This window comes from Cloeon dipterum, chromosome X (genome assembly GCF_949628265.1).
Source record: "Cloeon dipterum chromosome X, ieCloDipt1.1, whole genome shotgun sequence".
In the NCBI taxonomy this organism is placed as follows: Eukaryota; Metazoa; Arthropoda; class Insecta; order Ephemeroptera; family Baetidae; genus Cloeon; species Cloeon dipterum.
In genome coordinates, this window is record NC_088790.1 from 24,251,122 (window position 1) to 24,275,062 (window position 23,941).

At 38.2% G+C, this 23,941-nt stretch overlaps 1 protein-coding gene across 2 annotated transcripts in view; it reads left to right on the plus strand.

Annotated features, from left to right (window-relative positions):
• LOC135946149 (metabotropic glutamate receptor 4-like) overlaps positions 1-21,655 on the plus strand; it is a 73,690-nt gene extending 52,035 nt beyond the window's left edge. Inside the window, exons 4-15 of one of the 2 annotated variants that reach the window (XM_065494225.1) lie at positions 713-892; positions 7,776-7,945; positions 8,773-8,927; positions 9,729-9,959; positions 11,041-11,187; positions 11,930-12,053; positions 12,212-12,311; positions 12,383-12,511; positions 13,599-13,974; positions 14,427-14,731; positions 15,089-15,256; positions 19,085-19,274. In XM_065494225.1, the coding sequence (XP_065350297.1) occupies positions 713-892; positions 7,776-7,945; positions 8,773-8,927; positions 9,729-9,959; positions 11,041-11,187; positions 11,930-12,053; positions 12,212-12,311; positions 12,383-12,511; positions 13,599-13,974; positions 14,427-14,731; positions 15,089-15,256; positions 19,085-19,135 (2,136 nt within the window). In that variant the 3' untranslated portion in view covers positions 19,136-19,274. Of the gene's footprint in view, positions 1-712; positions 893-7,775; positions 7,946-8,772; positions 8,928-9,728; positions 9,960-11,040; positions 11,188-11,929; positions 12,054-12,211; positions 12,312-12,382; positions 12,512-13,598; positions 13,975-14,426; positions 14,732-15,088; positions 15,257-19,077 lie in introns of both variants that reach the window. The other variant, XM_065494224.1, reaches the window with a different exon arrangement.
• Positions 21,656-23,941: the final 2,286 nt, after the last annotated feature.

The window sequence follows — 23,941 nt, forward strand, 5'->3', positions numbered from 1 at the left end:
TAATTGCGAGCTGGAATCCAACGCTTTGAATTATTTATTAAACACGAGAGTGTTTAACAGATATAAAATCGAAAACAATAGAAGCAGAAGATCAGGGCGTTTTTGCTGTTTTCAAGCCAATTTTATTCTCTCGTTCATTAAAATTAGCAATAAAAGTTAAATTGTGTATTGCAATGTTTAGACGTTTAATTCCTTGATACAAAAATCCAGCAATGAAAATGCCACTAAAACTGAGTTTTATGTATTTTTTATTTAATAGCCTTTTAGCAGATGTAATAAAAGGGTTAGTTGACCATTACAGCTGGAAAGCTTTGAATGTTTTGTTAAAAAACAAAACGCATGAAACATGAAAGTCTCGCAATTAATAAATAATTTTATGCAACAAAATGAAACAATTAATTTTTAATTGGATATATTTAATTAATATCCTCTTTGTAACAAGTGTCACGTTTGTATAAAATATTCCTCCGTCATTTCTGTCATTTAAGGTCATTATGAAATAACTACCAAACGTTTCAGAGGGAAATTCTTTTTTAATTGCTACTCATATGAAACCAACATGAAAGCTGGTCAAAAAAAGCGGCGAAGCGGAATTAGTTATTCACAGCGTGGTCGTTTTTGCCGTTTTTTTCCCGTGATTTCATATAAATGACTTTTTGCCCAAGCAGAAACTTTTTAATTGCTCGAGCACGAATGATTTGCATTTTTGCAGATACCGCAAATGAGCTACGCGTCGACGAGCACCGAGTTGTCGGACAAGTCGCGGTTCGAGTACTTCAGCCGGGTGGTGCCGCCCGACAACTTCCAGGCGCAGGCCATGGTCGAGGTGGTGCGCGAGCTCGGCTGGAAATACGTCAGCACGGTCGCCGTCGAAGGAGATTACGGCGAAAAGGTAAAGTTTTGCTTTGCGGAAAGGAATGAAACTCGTCGCCGTGTCGCACGATTCGTTATGCATGCGTGCCGCTCCGCTCCGCTCACCCACCTTCAAGCGCAAAAAGTGGCGACGCCAACAAAAATCACAGTCCTGTGTGTGTGTGTGTTTACAGGCTGGCCCGGAATCCCATTTCCTCACGCTGTTTAAGCTTTTTTATTAAGGGAGAAGAGTCATCAGGGGATTTAACCGAACTCTGTCTGACCTTTCCTCGTATAAATTAGATTTGCAAAACGTCCTCTGCTTCTCTTTGTTGGTGCAGGGAAATTAAAGGTGAAATAATGAAACTAATTTTCGTTGTTCAGAGGATTTTTATATAGTTTTCCAAGGACCAGTAAAATATAGCGGCTTATTAACTGGATCGTGTTAATAGCAGAAATATTTTCAAATCCTGTCTCATTTTGTTCTTGATGGGAATTAAAAAGCGATAAGTTTGCCACTTCAGAATCCAGTTTTTATGTTCAATAATTATACTTTATGTTCCTTTCAATGAGAAAAATTGATCTTCGGGTAGTTTTTCAATTTCCGCGTACAATGGTAACGACCCGGCTATTTTTTCTTCATTTTTAATTATAGTCATTCATTTTGTTTAACTACTAACATATTGTTGATAGAGATTCTTACAATTAATTCAAAAAAATTCTGTTTATAATTTTTTACTATTTTAAATAATTTTTACAATTAAATAAATGTAGAATTAATGAGTAAGTAAATGTTAATCAAACGGAAAACACGATATAATTTATATATTTCAATAATATTTTTGTTTTTATTGCCCTTAAATAATGTGTTACAAAGATACAAAGCTTTAATAAAAATATTTTTAAAACGCTTACAATTACCTACCGATTGGTTCGTGTCATCAATATCATTCTGAATTTCAACTAATTTTGAGTCAAAATTAAATTTTTTAGGCAATTGATTTATTTCTTCCAATTTTCTTTAAATTTCACTCAAAATATCAACCACTCTACCCGATTCAAATCACGAGAGGCTGCATCAAACCTATTAAAAAAAGTACCGAAGTCAGAAAAATATTCTGCATTTTACAGCCAAATTTATGTATTTTTTCATTATTGGAGAGTCTTAAGAAATGAGACCGTCTTATACCGCCGGCCTGTTTTTGTTTCTGAATAAAATATGTAACCCTAGAATAGTGATTTTCATAAAAGAGAAAAAGCTAAAAATATTGTGGGCTGGACCCGCTCTCATTGTCAAGGCAACCCGAACGAAAAGCACGAATTCGGAGAATGCTCGCGTCCTCTGAGGGTAGAATTCAATTTTCCACGAAATACGAGCGTCAATTGGGCGAAATTTTCCGTTCCCCTGGACCCACCTGTTTGTGTATCTCTCTCTCTCGCCTGCATTTATTACGGAATGCGCATTTCCAGCGGCAACGGCAGCGGCGGCGGCGGCGGCGGCGAAACGAGCGCAACGTGGCGGCCGAGCGATTTCATAACCACTTTTCCGACTGCGAAAACAAGCACTTTGATGTTTCCTCTCGTATTAATTACCCATGAGGTCTCCTCCGGAACCTCGGGCGCGCTTTCAAATACAGAATTCCGCGGCGGCGGCGGTGGCAGCATCCCGCCCGGCTGTCAGGAACTGTTTGCTCTCCGCTGCCAGCTCCACGTTTCTCTTGTAATGTTACGAACCAAACGCGAAAAAGCGGAACATCCATTATGCCAGAATTTTTTCATTTATCTTCAACTTCCCAAAGCCGTGGAAAACTTGCAAGGATTTTATTTTGTAAATATTGTTTATTTGAAGAATTTTAGTTTAGATTAGCAGAGGCTACGCCCAATTTTCAGTTAACAAAAATAATTTGAATATTGTTTTGCTTTAAAGTCCGTCTTTGACAAAGTTTTTGAGTTCCCCAATCGATTCTTGAGGGTCGAATTAGGTAAAATGGATATTTTTCCAACCAAAAGGTCCAGCGCGACGTGCGTAGCACAATTATAACTTTTTTCCCGCCAAAACAATATGAACCATATGCGCGTGGAACTGCGCATGCGTCCAGAGCTGGCACAAGCCAACCGCCGGCTGAAATGATGCCTCTCCTCGGCCGCCCCAGCTATGACGCATGCGCAGTTCTCGCATATACATAGGTTCATATTGTTTTGGCGGGAAAAGGTTCTACTTGTGCTACTCACGTTGCGCTGGACCTTTTGGTCGGAAAAAATATCCATTTTAACTAATAATTCGACCCACAAGAATCGATTGGTGTGCTCAGAAACTTCGTCAAAGATTGTCTTTAAGATTTGGGAGTAAACTTTTTGCAATACACAATTATTCTTTCAAAACGCTGTCAAATTTGTGGAAATACATTCAAACTTATGTGTATTTTAACTCTCTTTAGTTCTGAAAAAATTTAAAATATATTTCGTAGCTTAAAGAATTTAGTTTACATTGAAAACAAGTTAAATTATTTAATATAAAGCTTCACTGCTGATAAAGTTTCACTTTTTATCTAAAACTACGTAAAGCCAAAAAGCAGTAAAAATCTAATATAAAACAGTTATTACACTTGAACAATCAGAAACAGTGTTGATCATTTTCGCGTTTGGGGCGCAACATATTATTACGAGAATGCAGAACTGCAATGCAATGCTCTGAAATATATGGCTGGCTGAAATTGGACACGCGAGCGAGAGTTGTGTGTTGACTTAGTTGGCCGCTTTTCTCCCTGATTACGCCGGCTAGCTCTGAATTTTAATCTCGCCGCGCTTCTTTTTTCCTGCAAAGCCGATTACATGCGCTCGTCATGTTGCGCCTCACTTTTTATTTTAAGAGGATGAATTTGTTTCGAGGCTGGCCGTAATTGGAAAGCAGCAGCGCCGGTGATTTTGGCCCTGCCTGCGCGCTGTCGGGCGTGAAAATTCATGTGTGTCATCATCGCTTCGTCGCTATCCACGCGAAATATTGAAATTTAATCACCCCGTTGCGTCGCGTTTTTCATCGACCGCATCCTCTGGTTGACATTTTGCTAATTTTAGTCACTACAAATATGTACATCAGTGAATGATTAACGATTGGGCTGCGTGCTTCGGGTTCATGCCGAAATAAATTTCTATGTTAGCTTGTTTTTAAAACATTTGAGGCAAAGATTTACATTTTACATTTAAAAAGCAACATTTAATCCGATTTTGTAAGCCAAACTTCAACTTGAACACAAATTGAGCAGTTTCAGGCATTTATTTAATCTCTTTTCTCATTTTTCAAAGCAAAGGGATTACTGGCTGTCAGTATCAGTATCACCCTATATTCACAAGATCTACATTTTTCCTTTAATTCACCAGTTGCATAAACCCTAAGTGTTTGAAGCCACCAACAGATGGCGCCACCGTAGACTTTCGATTTTAAGGCACTTCCGCTGCGATTTCAGACTCAATCTAGCTGCTGTGCATTCTTCAATTAATTTGCTAATTTTTGACGTTCTGAAAACCAAAATCGGTTCAGCCAATCGCCGTAGAATCGTGAAAAACTATTTTTTGAAATAAAAAAATCTTTTCCAACGTTTCTACGGCGAATGGCTGAACCGATTTTGGTTTTCAGCACGTCAAAAATAGGCAAATTAATTAAAAAAAAGCAAAATAGCTAGATTGAGTCTGAAATCGCAGCGAAAATGCCTTAAAACCGCTTAAAACAAAATTTTTAAGAAAGTCTGTGGTTGCGCCATCTGTTGGCGGCTTCAATAACTAAGCGTTTATGCAACTGGTCAATTCAAAATTTAGACTTTGGGTATGGCTTGGACGAATTTCAAACGTTTTGAGAGACTTTTAGCCCGGGCTAAAAACAATTAAAAAGGATAAATTCAAACACAATTAAGTGTTCTATCAAATGTACATTTTGTTTTGCATATTATATGGGCATGAAATTTACTGATTTATACTAATTTATATCCAAATCATCCTAACGTACCAGAAAAATCAAGAAAAAATAGACAAAATTTGAGGAAACGTTCTTGGAAGTTGTTTTAGTTTTTTCTTATTACCAAAGGGCTGTCAATTTCAGACGGTTGACTTTTTGTTTGTAACAATAAGCTTGTCATAGTTCCGGAATAATCAAATGAGCATGACTCATGCAATATTGAGCCATTTGAACCTTTTAAGCGCTTAAATATTATCAAAAACCAAAGAAAAAGGTATAATTCTTGGTCTGATAAATTAATTATAATTTTTTTACATGCAAAAGTTGGTCAGATCCGTTAAAAAACTATCCAAATTTTTGTTTCTAAAATTTTTAGAAAGTTTTCATCGCCATTTTCCAGCTAACAGTATTTTTTAAAATTTTAAAATCATTCACAATAATTCGCATCATGGGAAAATGCCCGTCTCGTTCGTTTTGGTGGTTGATGCAAGCCCAATTAAGGTTCAGTTAATTATAAAGGGTTCAAATCATTCTCAAAATTGAATGAAAATCACTCTTCGATGCTGAGTTATAGGGAAAATATGGGCAGCGAAAATAATTTATTTTTGAAATATTTTTCTGTTAATTTCTCTTTAAAAATAATGAGTATCTTGACATTTTGACTACAAAAATTTTGACAGTAAACAAGCGTTAATTGGGGTGCCTTGAAAGCCGTTTAGAATCGATTTTAAAAGCTATTTTTGGCAAAAAAATCCGTTTAAACATAAATTAAATTTCCAAGCTTCTCAGAAGAAAGAAGTTGTCTTTTGTTTCAAAAACGTACGTAGCTAATATTTGAAGAGCTTCTAAAATTAGAAATTCCAATTATAACCTGTTCTTTCTCCGTCTGAAAACAAAACTTTTGTTTTTGCCTAAAATTGTAATATCATTCCATGTCTGCAGGTTGGATATTATTTTTGAGCGGCAATTAGTGTGCCTCTTTGGAGGGAAAGAATAAATACTGTTTGAGCGCTCGGCGAGTTTCACGCACGTCCGTTTTAGCAAAGGCAGAAACTCGACGTACGTCATGGGTGACGTCAAATGGGGCGCGCGGAGGCTGATATCCGCGGAAATTTGCTGATGTGAAAACAGCCCGGGCGCGTGTGTGCATACACTTATACAAACAAATTCTGTACACGCGCAATCGGGGAGAGTTGCGCCGCGTTTGTGCAATTTAAGAGCGAAAAAAATAACTTCGCATAAATTGCGGCGACATTCGCGAGATAAAGCGAAATGCTCATCATTTTTATGCATGTCGCAAATTATATATTTCACACTTCATTTCAAGGACCAAGTTTCCGGCCTGCTGTTTACGACTTTGCCCGCAAAAACTTTCGGCGTAAAAGCAGTGTTGTGTCGAACGAACGAACGAACAAAACCCGCATTTACCGATCCCTCCACCTCTTTTATTTTATTTTTGTGTCTCGCTGTTGAGCAAAAAGGAAGATAAGCACTTTTTTCCGCACAATGGCGCCCCGCTAATCCCGGCAATGCTCTTTCTTTCTCTCTCTCTGGCCTGCCAGTTTGTTATTTTTGCTCTTGTTTTGCATATTGATTCCAAATTAAAGCGACACGCCTTTGTTATTTCTACGGCCGATTGAGTGAGTGCTCGATGCAGTTCTCTCGAGGTTGAACATGCTGCTCAAATAATAACAATTTCTCGGCGACGAAGAGAGTGGTTTTTTGCATAACATTATTTGTGTAAGACGAGCAGCTCTCCAAGAAGCCTTATGCCTACGAGAACTTTTATTAAAATTGATTACCGTGATGTATATAAAGAAGTTTTCAAAGCGAAGGGTTTCACGGGAAGAAATCATCGTTCCACGAACTTGCCTCAAGTTTTTTTTTTTATTAATGACGCAGGAGCTTAACCTGGATTAAATGAAGCTCCTTCACAAAGTGACTGGTTTATTTTTCCTTTATTTCTGCAAACTCAACAAGTTTGCTGCGTTCAATGGAATAAAAACTACTTTGATCTTCTCACTAGTAATTTGAGCCCAATATAAAAATATTTTATTTTAATTTAATCTCGACTTTACGAATCTGCTTTATGCATTTTATTTTTGCTTCACGACTGAATCTTAAAATTAATTTTGATGATGCGTTTTAAACACTGAAAAGAGGATTACTATACTGTAAAATAACGGAAAAACCTTGTTGCCAATGCATGAACTCATCCCTTAGAATTTATTTGAAGCCAAAATTTATCTAGGCAACAGTGTAATTTTTTTTTTAAAATGGCTGCAAAGTTATTATGCTTTTTTCACTGTCTCCCTACTTGAAATCTGATTTTATTTCAAAACAGAGTTTCCCTAAAAGTTTTCATGTGTTTTTAGACAGATTTTGACGAGAGGAATCGAAATCTGCCAAGAAATTGTGCTAAAGCGCTGGAAATTTGAATTTTTGACTGTAGCAATGTCATTTTTTGATTGTTCCAAATTGTAGAACAAATTGTTAATCGATCAACTGCTTATTGCATCTAACAATTCAAATTATTTTCAATCGTCGCCCTGCAACAATCCACTTTAAAAAAGTAAAAAATTAAAATATCTGAAATGGCAAGAAGCTCTCAGCCTTTTAGTTATGATTGAAGTCATATTCCCTCTTATTGAACCTCAAGCAGGGCACACAAGAAATCGTTTTTTGCTCGTTGACAATAAAAAGTTTGCTCGTGCATGATTGAGCGGAGTATGCCCTCTCGGTGTTTTGCTCGAGAGGCGGCAGGCACTATTGGAAAAACGTCAGGCAATATGAGAAATAGATGGATGGCATTATTTTGCACAAGTTTGCCGCCGCTAAGTAAGCCCTCTGTTTTCTTTCACAAGTTTGGACGTGCGACACGCGGACGATACGAGATCTAGAGAAATTTCTGTGTTTGTTCGTAATGTGAGGGTCTGAGGGAAAAGTAGACCAAATGGGCGGCTCGTGTGTGCAGGGGATCCAGTCTTTCATCGAGATCGCCGCTTCTTCGGGGATTTGCATCGCCGTTTCGGAGAAGATCCTGCGCAACGCGAAAACAGAGGATTTCGACAAAATCGTGGAGCGACTGGTGCAAAAGGCTAACGCCAGGGGCGTCATCATGTTTGTCGACGAGGATAACACCAGGTGCGTGTGCTGATTTCATCCTCAAACAAACTTCACAGTTAAATTTAATTAGACCGCCGGCTATGCGTTTTAATCCGTTGTTTGTTATTTTTTTTTTTTAATTTGAAAAATGAATGTCTACCAGGCACATTTACATTTCTTTACTAAAAAATGATTATTTTTAACAATAATTAAATTCACTTGAATTTAATAAGAATTTTTCTTGTTTTAGAGCAGTTGAAAGTTGAATTTATGGAGGAGTTGATACTTTAAAACCCCAAAAAGTTGAAAAACCTTTTTGCCAAATTGCATTTATTATTCTTAGAGGGTAGATTTTCAGCCAAAATGAAGCTCTTTTCGCATTAAAAGCTAATTTGGCCAAACCAAACATTGAAATTAATTAAAATCACCGTAAACCACACATTGCGACTCACAATTCAACGGTGAGCTCGAATTTGGCAACGAAATATCTCTTAGAACATAAAAATTATTATATTTATTAATTTTATAAATTAAAATTTTGCATCAACGATTGTAACATCAAAGGACCTTGTAAAACTGCTGTACTTTTTGAAGATTTAAATTATTAATTAATTAAATTAAGTTCAAAGCACTTTTTTGCTCAGCCTCACAGTAGGAATTCCAATTCTTATAATTCTTCACTACAAAGGGATAAAGAAATCTCCCTCCAGAGGTTGTAGTGCATATATTTTACAGAGATTCTCAATGTAGATTTTCGGGGTAGGACACGCTGAGGTCGTAAAAGAGCATGCCAACTGCAGTGTGTCTCTCTTTCCCCAAAATCGCCGACGGGGCCAGATTAATTATTCATTTTGTCTCGTGAGCAGGAAACTTTTGAGCGCGACCGTGCGAGCCAACAAGACAGGCCACTTCACGTGGTTTGGCAGCGACTCCTGGGGGGCCAAGGTGCACCCCGTCAAAGAGCAGGAGTGGGCCGCCGAGAGCGCCATCACCGTCCTCCCGAGGCGCACGGCCATCGAAGGTAAACACTACTTTTGTCTTCACGCATCGACTTACATAAAGTTAGATTTATCACGAGAAGAATCGAAATCTATTCTTTTTTTTATTTAAAATTTACGGTTAAACAAAATATCAGGAGAGAAAATACATACAACGTAGTAAGTGACCCTTTCTTATTTAATTTTTGAAAAAAGAATTATGTATTTCATAAATTTATTCATAAAAGGAGTTTTTTATTAATTTTTTTCATTTTCAGCTTAAAAACGCATACAATACTTATTAAAAAATAATCGATTTGAATTTTTAAATTCAATCTGCTGTATTCCTTATGATATAACATTATAACTGATTATTATACAGCAAGGACATTAATTGTGTAGCTTGAGATGTTTGAATGGCAACAATGTGAATTTAATTGTGCTACGGAGAGCAGTGCATTTTAGGCGTTAAAAGTTTATATGACTCGCTGAAAGTAGAGAGTATTTCAGGACAGGATATTGGAACAGGAAACCGGAATTCCGAGTTGTTCCTAAATATCGGGGATTCTCTCTCCCGGAAAACCAAAATTAGTTTAGCCAATTGCGGCAGAAGCCTAAAAATATCAATTTTAAGACGACTCAATCTTATTTCGTCATTCCTACCACAATTTTCTAGATTTATTTTGATTCAAAGGTTAAAAAAATGGATTTATCGCTCTTAAAAAATAAAGCAAAATTCCGTTCCCTCTCGTCCGCATTAAATAAATCAGTCTAGAGATTCAACTGCTGCTATTTTGCTGCCAAAAGTTTTGAGAGCGAGGAGGGTAGTAAATTATTTTGTGCAGGCTTCGACGAGTATTACAGAAGCTTGCGGCCACGGCTCGACAGAGAAGCGTACACCAACACAACGAAGCTGGCCAAAGTTGGCAACAAACTGGTCAACTCGCGCAACATCTGGTTCCGCGAGTTCTGGAGCCAGCATCACAAGTGCTCGTTCAACGATTCGTTCAGCCCAAAATGCACGGGCAACGAGACCATCAACGACTACGAGCAGGAGGGCCTCGTCCCCTACGTCGGTCAGTATGATATTTTTATTTCTCATTTTCCAAGTTGACTGGTTTAAGCTGAAAGGGCAAAAATAAAAATGAGCTGCAAGTTAATTTGATTTTTTTACAAATTGAGAAATGGTTTGTAATAGAATTTGGATGCTATTTTTTGTTCAATTAAAAGTTGTACTATTTTTTAATTAAATTCCTGGAAAATTTCCGGGTGCTGAAAATTTGCTTTTGTCTTTTTATGGCTTTTTTATAGTTGATACAAATTTACTCTACTGATTTACAAGAAAAATGGACCCAAATTTTTTTATTTAAAATAAAAAAAGCTGGCATCCCTGAAAGAGTTTTTTTTAAACATGAATCAAATGATTTGACGCATTAATTATATACTAAAAACCAAAATTCAGCCAAATCGAACAAAAACTGTATTTTTCAACCAGTTTTGAAGTTTATTCCAATTGACCAGTTGTATAAGCCCTTAGTGTTCGAAGCCGCCAACAGATGGCGCCACAGTAAACTTTGGAAATAAATTTAATTTTAAGGCACTTGCACTGCGATTTCAGACTCAATCCTGCCATTGTGCGTTGTTCACTTAATTTTCTTTCTTTTGACGTGCTGAAAACCAAAATCGGTTAAGCCAATCGCCGTAGAATCGTGAAAAACTAATTTATGAAATAAAAAATATTTTCCAACGCTTCTACGGTGATTGGCTGGACTGATTTTGGTTTTCAGCACGTCAAAAGAAAGCATATTCAGTGAAGAATTTACAATGGCAGTATTGAGTCTGAAATCACAGCGAAATTGCCTTAAAATTAAATTTTAACTGAAGTATACGGTGGCGCCATTTGTGTTGGCGGCTTTGAACACTAAGGGTTTATGCAACTGGTGAATTCAAAAATAAATCCTGGAATATTCCTGTGGAGAAACTTTTCTAGTATTAAACTATAGCAATTTTCCCGTTGAAACAGGAAGAAGTCATTTATATAAAATTCAACGATATTCTCTGCGATAACGAGTTAATTTACGGCTGCTGATATCAGCCGTCGACTACTACTTGCACTTTGTCACCTGCTCTAAAGCCAAATTGACCGTAATTTCGCAGTGGACGCTGTTTACGCGATGGCGCACGCGATCCACAATCTCATCAGCGACGTGTGCGGCAGCGAACCCTTCAGCCTGTGTGATAAATTGCGGCCCGCGCCTCCCGGCGTCGACCTGCTCGAATACATTAGGAACGTCTCGTTTACAGGTGGGGGCTCACATCACACCTTTCAGCTTTTCCGCACTGGCTTTAAATGGGATTTCCCTTCTGCTTGCTTTCCAATCGCAATCCCTCTCTGCCAATATAAACGGCCTGCACTAAATCTGAACTGAAAGATGGCAAATGGCGCTGAATATTGAGAAGAGCTAGACGAGAGGTTTTTTCATTAATTTATTCCTGATTTTTTTTAAATAAATTAAATCAATGAGTCAGAGCTAGCAGTCTTTTTTCCATAACATAAAATATACGGAACTTTCAAGCTCCGAAACATCAATTAAAATTAAAATTAAAAGCTTGGAGGCTAAATTTAGATTTTAATAAGGTTAAAAATTGATTATAGTTTAAGTTTTAGACCTGAAAATTAAAAAAATAAATGCTAAAATATACCGAATATTGTTAATTTAGATTTTAGATGGTAAAAAATGGTTTTAAAAATAAAATTCTGTGGGAAAAAACATCACATTTTGCCGTAAACGGAAAAAGAGTAGGAGAAAACAGTAGTTCAAAAGTTAGTCTACCAAATTAAAATATTTAAATCAGAAACCTAGCCTTTTGAATTCAATTTTTGGTGTCTTAGATGGATATTCATAAGCTTTCCAGATCGTCCAATCTCGAAAAATGCGAATCTATTTTTTTCAAAAGCTGCTGTTGTTAAAAAGTGTGGTTTTTGTGAAAAATCTGCGCCTTTGTTCCAAACCCTGCTGAAGATGGATAAATTTTTGTATTGCAGGGCGGCAGGGGTTCGAGATAAAATTCAACAAGGACGGCGACGCGTTCGGCAGCTACAACATTTATCAATACCAGAGGAAAGACGATAAATACGACTACGTGAAAATCGGGACTTGGGAGGAAAGGCAAGTTGCGAGATATTGAACGTCATTTGGTGTCATTTCTCCGCTCAGCCGCTCGTGAAATATTTATTTCCGCGCCGAGAGACAACTTTCTGCTGGCGATTGACTGTCGGCCAAATTATATTTCAGCTGTGATTTGATAACGAATTCCATTTTTCCAGACTGAAAATGGACATGAGCATGACCAAGTGGAAGAACAGCACGGTGCCCAAGTCGATTTGCAGCGAAAACTGCGCCACCGGCCACATCCGCAATTTCCAAGTAACGCCTTTCAAACGGAATATAATGGCGCTGTCAGCCGAAAAGTGACACGCACGCATTCTTGTTCGCAGGACCAGTGCTGCTGGGTGTGCGTGGCATGCCGCGAAGACGCCTACGTCTTCAACGACACCTGCAAACCGTGCGAGCCGGGCCATGCGCCAAGCCAAGACAAAACGTTTTGCGTCAAACTCCCCGCCCAGGTAAATTTACTACTTACTTAAATTGCTAGTTGATTATAATTTTATTTTTGTGCATTTAAAGTTACACAATTCACTAAAATAATATTTTCATGCATATTTAAAAATTAAAATTAGTATTTATTTTTAATTGGGTTGAAGGTCTTAGTGTTCTGAGCCACCAACAGATTTTGCCTCCTTTATTTTTTTTAATTTTATGCCAAATTTCTCTACAATTTCAGATTCAATCCTGATGCTGAGCATTGTTATTGGCGTTAAAATATTGCATTTGACGTGCTGGTAACCAAAATTGGTTCGGCAAATCGCGGTAGTAAAGTAGAAAGCTAGCCAGAAAATTGTAAATGAACGATGGCACCATCTGCTGGCTGCTTCAAACACAAACAACAGTTTTGAATTTGGAGGTCTCTCTAAATTACCCAATTTAAAAGTATAAAAAATTATTTTGGAATTAATTAATTTATTTGGTTAAAACGCAAATCTTAAATTTTAATTTATTTGCAAATTTATTATGTTTTTTTAACTAGATTCAGTGTTTTTCCTTAAAATAAATTGTACGAAACAAAATAGAGAATTAAATTATTTGTGGCAATTGACCAGTTTTGCAAACCCTTAATGTTCAAAGCCGCCAACAGGTGGCGCCACCGTATACTTGCTAAAAAATGTATTTTAATTGCACTCCCGCTGCGATTTCAGTCTCAATCCTGCTACTGTGCATTCTTCAGTTAATTTGCTTTCTTTTTACGTGCTAAAAACAAAAATCAGTCCAATCATTCGCCGTAGAAACGTTGGAAATTATTTTTTAATTCAAGAAATAGTTTATCACGATTCTACGGCGATTGGCTCAACCGATTTTGGTTTTCAGCAATTCAAAGGAAAACACGCTATTAAGTAAAGAATGCACAGTGGCAGGATTGAGTCTGAAATCGCAGCAGGAGTGCCTTAAAATTAAATTTTTAAGAAAGAATACGGTGGCGCCATCTGTTGGCGGCTTCGAAGGGTTTACACAACTGATTACATTCTATTTTTTTAACATCAAAAATAAAAAATGCTTCTTTTAGGTTTTTTTTTAAATGGCGTATTTTGTCCTCAGGTAATCGAGTGGGGCAGCCCATGGGCGTTGGTGCCGCTGGCCTTCGCCGTGATCGGCATCCTGAGCACCATTTTCGTGCTGCTGGTGTTCATTAGGTACAACAAGACGCCGATCATCATGGCTTCAGGCCGCGAACTGTGCTACGTGCTGCTAATGGGCATCCTCGCGTGCTACCTGATGACCTTCGTCATCCTGGCGCGGCCCACGCAGCTCTCGTGCTCCATCCTCAGGGTGGGCCTCGGCGTGTGCCTCACCGTCTGCTACAGCGCCATCATCACCAAGACCAACCGCATCTCGCGCATCTTCAACCGCGGCATCCGCAGCATCCAGAGGCCCTCGTGCACCTCGCCCAGCTCGCAGGTCATCATCTGCCTCGGTGAGTCCATTTTTTATAAAAATGTAAATTTTTTGCTTGGAAAATTGTTAAAAATTTCAAAATTGATCTTTTTAATACCATTTTTTGCACATTTTTTTGTTTTAGAAAATTAACAGATTTGTCAGTAAAAACTAGAACCTTTTTAAAATGAGTAAATTATCACTTGTAAAAAAATTCACCATATTTTTAACCCTCTCGAAAATTTAAATTTAGTTCAGTGATTACATTAACACCAAATCTAAGTAAAAACTGCATCACGTTCTTTATTTTTAAATTGAAGCTTTTTCTAAGAGACAAACAAATGGAAAAAAACAATTAAGAAAATCAACATTGAAAAACACAGAATAAATTTTTATTTTTGTATTTGGATGATTCCTTTGTCTCAAGAGTGTACAGAAAAAAATTGTCATTCTGTTGAACAAAAAGCAATAATTTTGTTTCTGCACCTGCAGGCATCGTGTCGGTGCAGCTGCTGGGTGCGATCGGGTGGCTGGTCTACGAGAAGCCGGACGTGCGGGAGGTCTACCCGTACCCGCTGACCGTCGTGCTGACTTGCGGCGTGTCCACGTTCTCGCTGATGATGTCGCTTGTGTACAACATGTTCCTCATTCTGCTGTGCACGCTGTATGCCTTCAAGACGAGAAAAATTCCCGAAAACTTCAACGAGGCCAAGTACATTGGCTTCACCATGTACAGCACGTGCATCGTCTGGCTCGCATTTGTGCCCATCTACTTTGGCACTAACAACGACTACAAGGTGAATATTGCATTTAAAAAAAGAATTTGTCAAATTTCTGTATTTAAAAAAAACATAATATTCACATTAAACGAGATATATTTTTATGATTATTGTTGCAAGAAAACCAATCATGGTCTTAAATATTTTTTTTAAATTTATAAACTGAACTTAACACTTTTACAGCTTTAATGAGAAATTCAATATAAAAATTTTAATTAGCATAAAATAATTCAAATTAATATAATATAAACAAAATATTTTGACATTGTATAAATTAAACACATTTTCACTGGGTGAATTTAGTCTGGCTTGTGTGCCGCACGGTTTTTCCAAGCGTGAAATTTAATGTTCTGCCCCCTTTAATCTCTCTTTCAGGTGCAAATAGCGAGCACCTGCATGTGCGTAAACATAAGTGCTACCGTAGCGTTAGGCTGCTTGTTCGCGCCGAAAGTGTACATAGTGCTGTTCCAACCGAAAAAGAACGTCCGCCAGGGCAACACCCAGGTCAGGTCGACGCGCTTCTCAGCCAGCCAGGAGGACCCGGTGAGTGTGCACCATCATTTTTTATTTTAAGACCGCCTTTTTTTTGAGTAGGAGATTTGAAATTGATCAACAATTTAATTTTGGTTAAAGCGCAATAATTAAATAAGGACCAATTTAGAATCAAAATTTCTCGATCAAATTAATTAAAGTGGAATGATACTGGGCAACAATTGAAAATTATTTAAATTGTTCAATTCAAATTCAAATTTTGCCAATTTTCTCCAAAATTTACAGTGCTTGAACATATTTTTTTGGCATATTCCGATTCCTCTCGTCGAGATCTGTCCAACGGTGTATGCCACTTATTGGGGAAACTCTTGGTTTTGAAATTAAATCGGATTTCAAGTAAGGAGACAGCCATTGCCATTTGAAAAGCACGGTAACTTTCCAGCCAATTTTCTAAAAAAATTACAGCACTCCTTAGGTCAATTTAGGCTTTAACTAAATCCTAAGGGGCGAGTTTATGCATTGGCAACAAGCATTTTCCAGGCTTTTCCAGTATCATTCCTCTTTAAATTGGTTTTAGTAATTTTTCACTTCATTTTGATTTCTTTTGTCACAATCATTCCAATTAATGGTGAGTGAATTTTGAGGTCTTAACCCTTGGAAATAAATCGTAATTTTTCAATAAGGAGATTTAAATGTGAATTATTTCCTGAAAATTAAAAAACAATTTGGATAATTTTAACTTGAACAAAGTTACTTTATACTAAAAAAAAATCATCAAAGTCGTCTAACCTTCAGCTGCTTTTCGCAATGAAATTGACTCCAGGACAGATCCAATTCCATTCGAGCAACATTTTTAAAAATTTTGTTTGAGCCTTTGATGCCAAGCAAATATTAGTGCGATCAAAAAGGGGTGGGTACATACCAAATGCGACAGGCGTGCAGCAGTTCCGCTTTAAAAATTCATTAGAGCGTCGGAAAAGGAAATTGGCAATACAAACGCGATGTGCCGCTCCGCGCAAATACACACACGTATTCGCACGCCGAATAATTAAACTTCATTCGCCGACCTGTGTGTGTGCCAAAGCCTGCTTTTGCTCTATTCATTTTTTTGTTGCATGCGCACCGACTGGGCGGATTAGGGGCGACAAGAAAGACGTGTACTGCTAGCTGGCATTGCGATCTATCACGCTGCGCGGCACTTATTAGAGAAAACTTTTTCACCATAGTTGTGCCCTCCGGGGAAATGAAATGTGCTTCCGCCCTTTGATGGAAAAGCCAGAGGCTTATTGGAAAAAATTTTCTCCTTTTTGCTGATGTCAACGCAGCTCGATAAAAGCCAGCACGTAATTGATCTTGATTTGTCTGAAAAATGAGCATTGGGAAACGTGGCGGTGCGATGGGAAAAATATTAATATCGGCGTTTCTCTTCAGCTGGCAACTAGATCAATTTGCGACGCGAGTCAGCTGCAGGGCCGTTTATTAACTATTTCTGCTCTATTGGATTCCAGTGTCCTGATGGAATTTCTTCGAGCTCGTGACTTAAAATATTTTATCAAGATTTCCTTGAAAACTCATTCAAAATTTACAGCTTTAAACAACAATGCAATTTTTAAAAATTGGCAGAAATGTTTCTCAAAAATTGAGTTTGTAATTAAATATAAGCTTCAAATTTTAAATATTTTAATAAATCTCTTTTTTAAAAATTAAATATTTTTTGTTGCAAATGCCTTCATCTAAAAATTTGACCAGTACAAATTAATTAATCTGAAATGTTTGGAAAAGGCTCAATGTCTTGAAGTCTTGAATACAAGTTCAACTCAAATTATGTTTTAAATTTTAAAGATCGTCTTTGACGAAGTTTCTGAGAACATCAATCGTTTCTCGAGGGTCGAATTAGGTAAAGTGGATATTTTTGGCGACCAAAAAGTGCAGTGCGACGTGCGTAGCACAAGTAGAACTTTTTTACCGCCAAAACAATATGAATGCGAGAACTGCGCATGCGTCAGAGCTGGTTTGAGCACTTGCAGAGAGACCGCTTGTAGGAATGACTTCTTTGTCACATCCAGCCAGCTCTGACGCATGCGCAGTTCTCGCATAAACGTCCGTATTGTTTTGGCGGGAAAAAAGTTCTACTTGTGCTACGCACGTCGCGCTGGACTTTTTGGTCGCAAGAAATATCCACTTTACCTAATTCAACCCTAATGAATCGATTGGTGTGCTCAGAAACTTCGTCCAAGACGGTCTTTAATAGCAAAATTATGATATATTTATAACATTTTCCAATTTTAAACCACAAAAATTATTTTTATTTTAAAATTGCTGGAAAATACGGTTGTACACTAAAAATTTAATTCACTTTTTCTGTCAATAATCCACCTTAAAGCTACCCCTGTGCAACCAGGGTGATTTCATCCGTTTCATTAATATACAAGAGAAACGATCCAACTTAAAGCGCACTTTACAAACCCGCAACGCAAATAAAGTTTCTGTTTGATCATCATCATCATCATCGAAATAACTTGAATGTTTATGCCACATGGGTCTCGTGGTGCCGATTCAGCAGGCAGAAGATTGCAAATTAGCGGCGAAATGTATATGCAGCCTAGATGTCGGCTTGAATCAACTTAAAAGCACACTCTCCACCACGAGGGTGAAGACCTTAACGACAGCCTCGGGACCTGAAGTAATTAATTAATGCGGTAAATTTGAGAGGCTGCCTGCTTCAACACAACGTGCTATAATTATGCCGTGCATGCGCTGCCGTAAAGGTACTTTAAACAGAGTGATGCAGGCATTTCAACTGCACAAATCTCATTAAGACTAGAAATTAGTGTTAAATTTTGAGGTGGAGTTACATGAGCACCCTGATGGCCTCAAAAGGGCCAAATTGGACATTGGTGGGCATGTTTTGCAGATCGAACAAATGCAGAGCTCGACAGGCGTCGGAAAATATAATGCTAGTTGAATAATTTTGATCGCTTGAGTGCTACCCTGCCTCTCAGGGTGACCTAAAACATGTTCCGAGTTCACGCAAATGAAACTACGAAGCTGTATTTCAATCTAATTTAAAAGCACAGTTAAATAAAAGATCAACTTACTGCAATCAAATTGGCAAACATGATGAGAACGAGCGGAAGTGCGCGGAAACGAGCAGCGTGCGCCTTGGGTAGCAAATATTTTAGTGGATTTAATATGCGTTCTGCCGCCGGGGTGCCGCAGCTTGACGTCCCCTCGGGCTAACAAAGTGCGCTGCTTTCAGCATGCTTCGCTAATGTCATTGCACTACCTTCCGTAAGTGAAGTTATTTTTCATGTTAAATTATTCTCGCCGCCATATTTCACGCATATTTAAGCTTAACTGCGAATAAAAACACCACTCAATTTCCAAAGTTCAAAAATAAATTCTTAGGGAAAGGTGAAAAATTTGTAATTATTAAAATTAGTCGATTATTTTAATAGGAGTCAATCTACATGAGATGTTATTTTATTTCAATAAAAGTGTCTTACACCGTTGACTTACAAGCGCTGTAACTTTTGGCAAAATTAAATATTTTCATAACAAATTAAGGTCCTCTCATCATTTAATTATTGCGTATTGAAGAAAAATTTTAAACCAGCAATTTTTATGTTTATTAATTTTGTATCAATCCACTTTCAGCATTTAAACATTTAAAAGCACCACCAGTTAAATAGTCACGTGTTTATTTTCACTTAAAACAATAAATAATCAATCTCCGCGAGTTAACCGTTGGATAAATCGACCAAATTAGTGACAAAGCGGAATATAACCCTCTATATAATATAGTCCCCTATTTTGTATACTTTAATCAATGATCATCCGTAATTCTGATTGGAACCCTGGGCTTGTCCTAGGCTCCAGGCGCAGCGGGAGCATCCAAGCACCGACCTGGATCGAGCAGCACATATGTGATGCGCTTCTCAGGACGCGGCGCAGCGGGCTGCATGGGCATGCAGAGCAGCCAGTCGGCCCAGTCGATGACTTCTGGCTCGGTCAGCCCCAACAAGCAGGTCAACGGCGAGCCGTCCACCCTGGCGTCGCCCAGCGTGGAGGAGAGCAGCCTCAGCTAAGTCCGGCCCAGTTCGAAATAAGTGTGTTTAAAAGGAGCTCCGGGAAGGTCTGTGCTTTGCTCACACTGTTTTAACAGTGCGGAATGAAAGTCCGAGAGCGCCTCTAGCGGTGGGGAAATTATTATTAAAATAGAAAATCGGTATCTGTTGGAAAAATCTGGTGGATACTCTTTTAAATTACCGGTATTTTTGTTTTCTAGCCACCAGAGGCGCTAGTGACACGACTTTAACGGTTTTTCTTACAATATATGTGCCAAAGTGTGTAGTTTTCACAAGCTTTAGGCGTGTGAGTGAAGTTCAGAGGTTTTCGGGGAAGGTTTTCCGCGAGACAGAGAAAAGCGCTTCCACGATGTTCATTCCTGTAGCTGATAAGCGAGACGTGAGACGAAAGGGGCGTGGCCTGGTGTCGGCGAGCGTCGGCCGGTGGCGCCTCCGTCGCGTCTCCACGCAGCCGTTGGCAAACCTTTTGCCCTTTTGCTCTGAAAAAGGTTGGCGGCGACGTGGAGCGCACCCTGAGCCCTTTGGGGGCGCTACCAGCCCTCCTCCCACGGGCCACGCGCACAAAGCACGTACAAGGAAGGCTCAAAATCGCTTGTGATGATTGAAAAACAAACGCAGAGTATTTAAAACTAATTATTATATTATATTACGTAAAATGAATAAATATCAATGAAATGTCAATTATGCGCTGCTCTCGACTTCAGCTGTGAATGCTCTCCTCTAATGTTTGTTTCTCTCAAGAAATTCGTTATGTGGCAATTCGTTAAATGAGGAAGCAGTCAATGGTGTTTGGAGCCGCCACGAGATGGCACCACCGGCTGTTTGCAGCTTTCGGGTATTTCCTCTGTGATTTCAGATTCAATCCTGCTGCTTTTACATTTTTGGCGGGAATGGATTTCATTTGACGTTCCGAAAACCAAAATCGATAAAAGACCCTCTGAAACCACATTTTTGGAAGTCCAATATATTCCTGAGGGTCGAATAGGGCGGGGTAATTAGTTTTTCTGATCCGAAACTTGTTTTTGACATGCGATCAGAGGCGCAAAGCAAAACGTCACAGCTCTCTTAGCTGCCAATGCGAATTAAGAGGAAGGGGTGACGCTTGCGCAGTAGCGAACAAAATGTTCATGCGTTGCGCGCGCCAAAGCAGCGTGCGTTTTGCTTTGCGCCTCTGTTTGCATGTCACAAACAATTTTTCGATCGGAAAAACTATTTATTCCACCTATTTCGACCCTCAGGAATCTAATGGAACACACAAAACTGTAGTTTCAGGGGGTCTTTTAATCCAATCGCAATACAGCTTGTCAAATTAAACCTATTTTCCGCCAATGATTCAAAGAATCAGGATTGAATCAGAAATTTCAACGAAAACTCCTAAAAATTCTAAATAAATGGTGGTGCCATCTCGACTCCAAACACCGAACTTTCTCATTTGACGAATTAAAAATAAATAAGCGCAGTTTGTGGAGTTTTCTACAATCTTAGCCCAGTTGTTAAATAAATCTCTTGGTGTCCTAGCAGAAAAACGCTTTTCTGTAGCCACGTGTTGACATTAATCGAGGTGTGCGTAAACTAATCAAAATAGGCAGGTGCCGAAATCAGTATTTTTTTGAAATGATCTCTTCATAAAAAAATAAGTGTGTATCAAAAGAGGGAGGCCCCAAGGAACCCATTTAGAAAGAGAGCAATAACCCGCAAAGATAGAGAAGAGTTTCCAATCAAAACCCAACCAGTCTGTGTGTGTTACCTGCATGTGATTCAGTGAAAACACTTTTTCGAGTAAATATATAATTCAATGTCGAAGAAAAAAACTTATCAAACGAGTACTAGTCTAATATCGCTGTCTGTCTATCTGTCTGTCAAGCAATAGGTTTGTGTAGACACGTTGTTTTAGAGACAGGTCTTCAGTTTTTGCTGTGGAGTGTTTGTAAACTACTATATAAATATATTAAGCTCAAATTCTTGCGGTCGAGTACGCTGTTTTGCGTTTTCGGCGGAAATTGTTTTTTCTTGATAAGATCTCGTTGACATGCTGGAAATTCTATCTCGCGTTCGTTGTGTTATTTGCGGAGGAAGCGCGCCGAATTCTCCCCCTCGCTGTCCCTCAACTCAATCAAATAACAGTTTTTAGAGGTGTGTACGTCCCATTCTTATAAGCGTTTGCTCAATATGTATTTTTAGGGTGCAGCACATTCTTAGAAATACCCTCTGCCCTCGTCGAAATGTGCCATTTTTTAATAATCTTTCCTATATTAGAGATTGACATGTTTATTTTCTTTAAATTTGTCTACAGGAAAATGTAAATCTATATCGTTTGTCAATGTCTCTCATCTGCCAATAAATTTCTTCGTTACAAAAACAAGAGCAGCATTTTCCTTTCAAAAAGAATGGAAAAGTGAAACAAATTGCGCTGAATAAGTCACTAGTTGCAATTTTCTTTCCTCTCTATTTTACGGTGTTTTTCTGCGGAACAAAGGGAATAATTCGCCGGCGGAAAAGGAGCTGTCACTTCACGCAATCTTCCCCTGCTATATATAAGGACGCAAATTGAGAAGCGCTCCAAACGCAGCCGGCATGGAAGCAGTGCGATCAAATCGGTCAACGCCGCTGGTGAGTAGTCAAATCGAATTTCTCTGCCAACGCGCTCTTTCGCCTTAGTTACTTTTCCGATTCGAATAAGTGGTTTTCCTCCAATCATCAGAGGATGTCCTCATTGATCTGCGAGGCTCGGTATCTTTTTAATAACTGCGAAACTCTGTATAATGCGGTTGCCGAGTTTCTTTTAATATAAAAATAATAATTTTATTAAACGCAAATGTGTGCAACACTTTTAATTCCACACAATTTGTCAAGTTTTACATATTTTTATGCTTCCCTCAAGGTCAATTTTCTTGCCGTACACGTTTGATTATGATATTTTCACATGTCTCGCCACAGAAATTACATCTACAGGTCTCATAATTACATTCGGTTACATTCGGCTCATAATGGAAAGTTTTATTATTACAGAAAGCAAAGTGATAGCCATGACAAGCAAATCTTGTAAAAATATGTCTATCGGGAAAATCTGGACCACGCCAGTTCTCATTAATCATAGTGTCAGTCTCGAAGAAGATTCGGCACAAATTAGCAGTCTATTTGTTTCCTTAGATTCGCAAAAAAATTATACACATCAGTCTCTGGTAATTTAAATCTATTTTTCAAGTCAGTAATGTACAAATTATAGTCTTTCGCAATCAATCCATACACAGATCTTTGAAATTCAAAGCAATTTCTTTAATTTTTTTATCATCTTAATTTTCTGGTAAGGGCTAAAAAGGAAAACGCACCTTTTAGTCCGAAAATGATGGTGCCATTCGATAGTGTTTGGTAAACGATGGCAATTTGCCAATTATTTATGGTTTTGATGTAATTTAATAAGAAGTTTCAAACTGCATGCCTCAATCTTTTGCAAAAATGGTTGCATTTCAATGAACTGCGCTCAGCGAGGCAAAACGAATGATATGCGATTTGTTTTGCAAAAGTTAATGATTTTTCGAAATATTTCCAACAGAAGTGTTTTAGGGTAATTTTGTGCAGAATTGTAACAAAATGTGGCAGAGCTTTAATTTTATCGAAGGTATCTTTCAAAAAATCAAGCTTTATTCTGGGTATTTGCTTTTCAATTTTTGCTTATCTGAGAAATTTTAGAGGTCACGTTTTTTTGTAAAGTCCAAAGTTTAAAATAGCAAATTCCATCAGCATTATGATATTTCCAAAAATTTTACTTTATTTTTAGCTGAATAATTAATAAATATAATAACACGTGTAAGCCGAGACAAAAATTTTTCGAATCGAACAAATTTCCTTAACAGTCTAAGTGTGAAAATATTTTATTGTTTAAAACTAGTAGAAATCGTTTCCAAAATTAGATATTTGAACGTACTGCGTAACTCTAAAATCGCGAATAAGTATTCTCAGAGAAAAAATATCCAGAATAATCATAAAATATTTTTAATATCTCTTTTAATTAATTTGGTTTATTAAATATAAAATCCGTACGCCTAATTTTCGATATTACATTAATCAAACTCTATGCTTCGTTTCTTGACTTACAGGGAAGTTCAAAACTATTTAATAGAAAAGAAAAATTCAATTAGACTTGGAAAACTAGGTCAATCAGAATTGATAAGAGTCGCACGCAAGTGATTGCAAAAAGTTGTATATGCTCTCGTTTCTCCGATCTCTGGGAGAATAAGACGGAGTTTGAGAAATTTGATTGATAGCGGCAGCGGCAGGGCGGCGTGAGCAGGTGGGGCGTGTTGCGCGGGGTGGTGCTGACCTTTCGGGAGTACTGCCACCACTCTTCCATCCACGGGCTCAAGTACCTCACCGACGAGCGGCGCCACCCTCTGGACAAGTAGGTGCATTAGCCCCGTAATTTATCGCTTTGTCAAACTTTGGGCCGGCACGCAGAGTGTACTGGCTGGTGGCGTTCATCAGCGGCATCGGCCTCAGCTACTTCTTCATCGTGGCTATTTGGAGCAAGTGGGAGGAAAACCCGATCATCGTGTCCTTGGACACGACCGCGGCCATCATCGACGACATCCCCTTTCCCGCAGTCACGGTCTGCAATATGAACAAGATGAAACGATCGGCCGTCGAAGAA